This window comes from Poecilia latipinna, unplaced genomic scaffold, assembly GCF_001443285.1.
Source record: "Poecilia latipinna isolate Pla-1442-1.1 unplaced genomic scaffold, P_latipinna-1.0 Scaffold685, whole genome shotgun sequence".
In the NCBI taxonomy this organism is placed as follows: Eukaryota; Metazoa; Chordata; class Actinopteri; order Cyprinodontiformes; family Poeciliidae; genus Poecilia; species Poecilia latipinna.
The window spans coordinates 280016-287776 of NW_015113301.1; the positions used below are offsets into that span (position 1 = coordinate 280016).

General features: G+C 37.5%; 1 protein-coding gene across 1 annotated transcript in view; it reads right to left on the reverse strand.

The window, feature by feature from the left end:
- Nucleotides 1-5904, reverse strand: part of LOC106954877 (vasoactive intestinal polypeptide receptor 2-like) — a 35735-nt gene extending 29831 nt beyond the window's left edge. The window contains exons 1-3 of the mRNA XM_015044673.1: nucleotides 5848-5904; nucleotides 3342-3406; nucleotides 1884-1983 (exon numbers count right to left, since the gene is read on the reverse strand). Coding sequence (XP_014900159.1) covers nucleotides 1884-1983; nucleotides 3342-3406; nucleotides 5848-5904 — 222 coding nt within the window. The remainder of the gene's footprint in view (nucleotides 1-1883; nucleotides 1984-3341; nucleotides 3407-5847) is intronic.
- Nucleotides 5905-7761: the final 1857 nt, after the last annotated feature.

The following is a 7761-nucleotide window of genomic DNA, read 5'->3' on the forward strand; positions in this document are numbered from 1 at the left end:
CATCACGATGTAATTAAAGTTTAAATAAAATGGTTCCTATTGCTGAGCCCTGTAATAACCATGTTATTTTCCTCTGCTGTCTTTTTTTCTGTTTCTCATTTACTGCTTAGTTTATATAATTTAGTTTTTCAAGTTAAAAAAAAGTTGAATAAAAAATGAGATTCTGTTCTCATCAGTGATTACTCCAGATGAACAGACGGCCATCAGATGTAATCTGAACAGTGTGGATTATCTCTTGACAGTGTGATACTGGCTGAATTAAAATCTGGCCTCAGGTTTTACAGAAATCCTTCGTATCAGTTTGACCTTCTGGGTTCGACACGTTTCTGAGAGGAGAGCCTGATAAAAACGCAGCGTTGCTCAATCTGCTGAGGCAACATTTGATTATCAGTTAGGAAACGTTTGACCAGTGCTGGGGGAATGAGCCTTTAGCTTGTGGTTTATCTAATCCATATTCACACAAAAAGACAGATTATCAAACTTTAAATCTTAAATTTCAGTATTTATTCAGGTCAGAGTTCAGACATTTAGTCCACTCTGTGAAAATGTTGCTTCATTCATTCATTTCTGCAGCTCTCTCACGATCCCACCACTGCATTTTGATTAGTTTGAAGTCCAGACTTTGACTAGGCCATTGCAACACATTCTCCTTTGCAGCCATTTTGCTGCAGATTTGCTGCTGTGTTTGGGTTTATTGTCCTGTTGACCCAGTTTGGGCCAAATCTTTGACTTCATGGTCCAGTTAATGACCGTGGAACAAGCCCCGATCATTACTCCTCCACCTCTGTGCTCAGCAATTGTGATTATATGATTTTATTCCCTATATAGTCTATAAATGAACTTTTATTCCTAGACTTATCGGCAGCAACAACTGTTTCTTTAAAACATTACTCACCTTCAACAGTTTAGAGGAAAATGTTTATTAGGAAAGTCTGAACTCCAAGAATGTCCTTGGAGAAAGAGGCTGAATCAGAGGGGACACTTTCCCAGAAGAGCTCTGAGCAAAAACACATGAAGAGTTTCGGATTTCAAGTTTCTCTAACCTTCCTGTGGTGTAAAGAGTCGGGGTTGTTTGGATCCGGCGGGTTTTCACTCTGCGGTCTGATCGGGTCGCACTGACCCTGCGTGTGCTTTTACGAGGTTTATTTTCTTTGTGTGTGGTTCCAGGAACTGACGGTCTGACGGGACTAAAGGACTTCAGATTTACGCCTTCAGATCATTGTGTGCTTTAAGACATTTTTAACAAGCTGTTTCTTGAACTTTATGTCTTCAAACTAATTTTTTGTGACATTTTCTTTTATATTTTTCACAAATTACAAATATTTTCACTGTCAACATGTTCCATTTTACTAGTTTTAACTTTACTTTACCCTCACACTATTATAGGATATATTTTATATTTGTGTAATATAAGGCTTCTTGATTGAATTCTTTGTTTTATTTCCTTTTTTAACACATAACTAACCACCTGCAGACTTTATAAATCCACTTTTATAAATCTATAACATCTCGGTCATCTAAACAATAAAAATGTTACTTTTATGTTTGTTTTAATGTTCTACTTGCTTCCCTTTCTGTAAATTTTGTGGGGATTTTTAACACCTCATTGCATTTGTTGTTTGTTTAATAGAAACAAATGAAAACAAAGTTTATGTTTAACATCTCTGAGGCGTTTCTCCGTCTGCTGCTGTGGGAGGTGTGAGGGAAGGTGTGAATTATAGGAGATAAAAGATGCGTCTCCATGTTATTAATAATCCACTAATATCTTAAGTGTTGAGACAACATTCAGCACATCCTCCTCCTCATATAAACCATGAAAACTGATTTCAGTTCATGTTTTCAGGGTTTTTAACAGTTTTTTTTTTCAGCTGAAGCCGTTTTACCTTCAGCGCCTGGCGTCTGCTGCTGTAGTTGTGTCTGACACTCTCCTCTGGCTCGCTCCATCTCCCAGTACAGCCAGCAGAAAGGAAACCTCCCATCAACCTGTCAGGGCGAGGAGGACATAAACATAACGGACATCAACACCAACGTTAACAAATCTGCCGTCTGTTGAATTCATCCTTCAGCTCTCTGGAGGAAAGTTCATGTTGGTGAAACCTGTTCACCTCTGGCTGCTTTCTGCAGCTCAGGGACGAAAGTTAAGATGAACGGGAGCTTTAAAAATCCTCAGTGAAGCTCATTCTGGTTTTATTTAAGAAGCTGCAGAGGGAAAAACACTAAACCTTACCAAGCATTTCAGGTCTAGTTTCTAGTACAAACATCTTAGTACACTTAAGACAAAACTATCTTAGAAATAACTCTTCAGTAAAATATAGAAGCTTGTTTTAAGTCAATAATTTCTTAATATTGGTGAAAAAATGTTAGCTGTATATAAGTGAAATAATCTGCCATTGGAATAAGACATTTTTCTCAATTATTTCACTTATAGCTAGAACTTTTTCATCAATATTCAGAAATTATTGACTTAAAACAAACTCCCATGTCTTATTGAAAAGTTACTTGTTATTTTTGTTGTATTTTGAGAAGTTTGCACGAGAAAGTAGAACAAAAATTCTTGGTAATATTTTGTGTTTTTTGCAGTGTAGCCTACCTGCTTCCATGACCCCAAAATGTAGGACAATATGAAAAAAGCATTTTTTTAGTTTTATTAACAGTTCAGATGTCACATAGTTTAACAGCGGCCATCTTGTCTTCCCACTTCCCACCCGCCCTGTTTAGTCCGCTATAACCACACTTTAGTCCGTCCAAAATAGTGACCTGTGGTTCACCTACTAACCTCGGTCTCTGTTCGGTTGAAGTGAACTCTGGTGCGGTTTGACTGGATACGTGACCAAACGGACCGCAGACTGCTCCAAAAGCAGGAAGTGGACTAAATCGCAGGACATTCTGGAAAATACAACCAAAACAACCGCGCCAGCCTAGCGCTAAGGAGAAATGGATAGTTTTTCTTTGTATTTTCTTGCCAGAAATAACAACAGAAATCCTACAACCGCTCAAATCTGACGCTACTCCATTTTTGTTTACATTTTAAGAACTTAGTGTCTTCGTTGGAGGGTTTCGTGTTGCTTCCTTGTTGGTGCAGCGCCCCCCACAGGCGAGGAGGGGAACACAGTCCGGCGGGAAAGAGATCCACAGCAGCTGAAAATTTAACACATGTTGCATATTTGGTTCCAAATTAAACCAAGTCTAATATGCAACTACTTTAGATAAAAAATACCTTCAGTTGCATAAAAAACTGGATTGGACAGTCTTGAATTTTTGCGTGCTTTGAAGAATCCATTCTCCAGATGCTTTTATCACCTTTTCATCGTGTTGCCACGATGAAAAGGTGGCAACCTCACCGTTTTTCAGGCAGCAGATAAATGGCTGCCACCTCCGTGTTTAACCTGTGTGTGTCCTGGTACGGCTGGTGGTAACCAAGGATACACTCTCAAACACGGGGTACACAAACGGCACAGTATGGATGACGGGAAAAACTCTCCAACAGAGCGAGTTCACACACCAAACTTGACTCCATTGATGGAGTGAGTGTGTGTAAGTGTGCTGGGAGGTCTGTTTACACCGAGATATACTGCCAAGATGTCAGCGCTGTCGGCCCGCTCAGAACGCACATTTTTCTTCTGCTTTTCTCACTTCCTGCTGGGACTGTTTTCGCTCTGAGCGAACCTGCCAACTTCACGTGTTAAAAAATAGTTTTTCTATCTGCGTTTTCCATGTTTTCCGCTCATACTCCTGCCGCACTGCAAAAACACAAAATCTTAGCACACATTCTAGTGTAAATATGTTAGTCCACTTGAAATGAGGCAGAACTAACATACAAATATTTGGTGGAAACCCAGAAAATTTTCAAAAGTCAATTTTTTTTTACATTTGAAACTCAGAAATCTCCTAGTTTTTATTGTTTTCAATAAAAGTTGTAAAATTAATCTAAACAGTTTTGATTTTTTTTTCTAGCAATATTTTTTTACTTTCAGGCTCAGAAAATTAAATTTGTTTTCTTAAAAATGTATGAGTTTAATGTCAAAATTTCAGATTTTTTTCTAGCTAATCTTTTGCTTTTCAAGCTGAAAAAATACTTTTTTTTTTCTAGAACATTTCTGAGATTAATCTCAAAATTTCTGAGTTTTTTGGCAGAAATCTACTCTTCCTTCCTTTGTTTCATATCTGCAGTGGCCCTGATACGCCGTCGTAGTTTTGAGGTAATTTTCCTCAAACTTAAGCATCAACATTTTCCACATTGATCTTTGTGTCCTTCTTTACATGACGAGGAATATTTAAATTATTCTGCAGGTAAATATGCTGCACATGTGGATTTTAAGGGCTTTAAAGCTGCAATGTTAGAGAATAACAACAAAAATGTTATTTTAATGAACATTGACAAATAATACAAGCTCTCTTCCTACATTTTTATCTGTAAACTGCAAAGCAACTTTATCTCTCTTGAGGAGTTTAATGTTTTTGGATCAATAATAAACAGAAAAAGTGAAGACATTTCCAGTCTGCAGACTCTTCTTCTGCAGAGAGACGAATCAGAAGGAAGCATAGGAGCGATCTGACTGTAACTCTCATCAGACATCGATTCTTTGCTGTTTCTAAGACGTTTAAACTTCTCAGATTTCAGATTTCATCGCTGCACAGAGACGACGCATCAGCAGCAATAAAATTATTAGATTTGATTTGCAAAGTGATGCTGTGAGGTTTTTAAAAGCTTGATAAGCTAATGCTCTATAAGCATGAGCAAAATACCTCCTCACACTGCAAAAGCACAACATATTACCATGAATTTGTATTTAGTTTCTACTGCAAATATATTTTTACACTTGAAACAGGACAAAACTAACAAGTCAGTTTTCAGCAAGAAGTAGGAGTTTGTTTTAAGTCAATAATTCTTAATTTTAATGAATAAGATCTAGTTCTGCTGGCAGATTATTTCACTAAAAACAAAACACTTTCCCAGGTCATAAGTGGAATAATCTGCTGGTGGAAGTAGTGCTAAGGAAACAAGACAAAAGTATTTGGTTAGAATTTGTATTTTTGAGGTGTAAATCTTGACCCGTCACATAATCGGTGTCTTGAGTGGATTTCTGGACGGCTGACATTCACCTTGGATGCATCTACTGAAGCAAAAAGCCACTTAAAAAGTCAACTGTTCTATCCAAACCCTGGAAGGAACAAATCAGGCTTTTAGTTTCCAGACTTGAGCCAAAAGGAAATCTTAAAATGTTCCTCCAGCAGCCAGAAAGTGAATCTGCTCGTATTTTTTAGAAAAATGCAGCAGAGCCAAAAGTGTCCAAAAAAAGTGCTGGTTTATCAGTAAAGTTTTGCCTTCACTGGCAGCTTTTCAAAAAGAGGAAGAAGATTCACAATTTACACTGAAACCGTGGAGAAATCCCAAATAAACCATGTGTCTCAGACAGAAAACACAATATCACCAAGTAACTTGGTTCTAGTTTTAAGTGCAAATATAATACACTAGAAATAAGACAAAACTAACTTAAAGTAACTTCTCAGGAAGATATGAGCTCGTTTTGAGTCAATAATATTGATGGAAATACTTGTACCATTAGCAGATTATTTAATTGATTTTTTCCGACGTTATATCAGTGGAAGTAAAACTTTTCATCAATATTAAGGATTTATTGACCTAAAACAAGATCGTGTGTCTTGCTGAAAAGTTTCTTATTTCAAGTGTACTTAGAAAATACCTGGTAAGATTTAGTGGTTTTCTGATGTATTAATGAAATAAAATGAAAAAAGTTGTAGAAACTGATGGAATGAAAAAGTTTCAGTTGTATCTACAAACAGACGTCATGCAGCATCAGACGTGCAGGCTGAGTTTGGACTGACCGTGTGGATGAGGGAGACGCCGAGCAGCAGCAGAGCGAGGCGCTGCGCAAAGATCATGGTCGCATCTCATCCACCTGCAGTTCACCTGGCTGCTGTCATCCTGAGCGGGAAACACGTCCGAACCGAACCGAACCACAGGCTGACAGGTGAGGAAAAGCCGCTCCTGAATCCCGGTCCTCACCTTTACGCGCGGTTCGGTCCAGGTCGCTCTTCTGTTCACCGGCGCCTCAGACCTGCAGACCGAACCGAGCCGAACGGAACCGAGCCGAGACGGGAGAGTTTATTAAATCGCAGAGAAGTTCAGCTGAATGTGCATAAAGTCTCGAAGAGGCGGAACTCTGTGGTTCTGCTGGTTCCGGTTCACCTTCTGCATTTAAAGCGCGTCACCGACAAATGGCCCTCGCTGGGCCCCGGGACCAGAGGACCCAGACGTCAGAGCAGTGAAGTCCGACAGCGCCCTCATGTGGCGCCTTCTGCTAACAGCAGGTCTGTTTTAAATCTAATAAATAAATAAAGAAAATAAAAGCAAACAATTATATTTAGAATATCAGTTAATTAAGAAACAATATGGTCAAAAAGGAAGAAAAATAAATGAATACGTTAAAAAGTACAACAAATAATCATCAAAACAGGATTTATGGTAGTTAAAAAACGTTTGTTAATCTGCCAGTGGAATCAGAACTTTTTAAAAATGTATATTAAGGAATTAGTGACTTAAATCAATCCCCTTTATCTTGCTGAAAAGTTACTTTTAAGTGAGTTTTGTCTCATTTCAGGTGCACTGAGATGTTTGCAGTAGAAACTGAGACTGAGTGTTTTTGCAGTGCTTCACCTCTCACCCATACAGGAACATAATATTTGCTATTTTAGAAAATTTCCACTTCTCAATAGAAATCTCACCTTTAACGGAGGACATAATGCATCTGCATTAATCCGCTTCCATTTGAACCATTCTGATTGTAGATGCAGATTGATTTTAATGAGAACAGAATGTTCTAAAATGGCCTAGTTAAAGCCCAAACCTAATTCCACCTGAAAATCTATGCCAAGACTTAATGGTAATTGTCCCATACTCTCTCCATCCACCATCCAATCAGATTGAGTTTCAGCTGCTTTGGAAAAAAAGAATTGGTACAAATTTGAGTTTCTAGATGTTAAAAAGCTGCCAGAACTGATTTTGTCAGAACAAAATCTTTCTACAAAGTTCTGCAAACAAATGTTTTCATGTGTACAACCTTTGAACTCTGCTGTTGCAAAACCCAGCAGAGACAGAAATAAACTTTATCATTCATGTTTTTATCCCTCCAGATACAAAAATAACTTCAGGAGACTTTTGATTACACAGAGAGGAAAGCAAATCTAAAACATGTTTTATGCTTCACGCCTCCATCTGGGTCAGTTTTATGGTGTTTATCTGGCCCAGTCTCTGTTTTATGATCACATTTTAACAAGTTTGTATCTATAAACTTTTCTCTTTCATGTGCGAAGTTGAAAAATTTTTCAGCAGGAAGGAAAGAGTGGTATTTAAGCTAATAAAAAAAATATTTTCGCAGTAGCAAACAACTGTCCTCAAGCAAAAAGAAAACAGTAAAACTCAACAAGGAAAGTTACAAAAGAAAAAAAAACTTGAAATAATTACATTTTTAGAGATTTTACCTAATTTTTTCAAATACTGTCAAGTAGAAACATTTATTTTACTATCAATTATGCTATGTAGCAAAAATGCTGCTTAGCATACTTAAAATATTTCTTCAAATTAGTTTAATTAGGATGTGAATTGAACAACTGAATTGCTAACTTTGCTACTCAGCTAATTGGAAGATTAACTTCTGTTCTTGACATGTCAGTAGAACAATTTAGCTATGCAGCACAATAAAACCCCTAAATCTGCCACATTCATAAAATACCCAAACT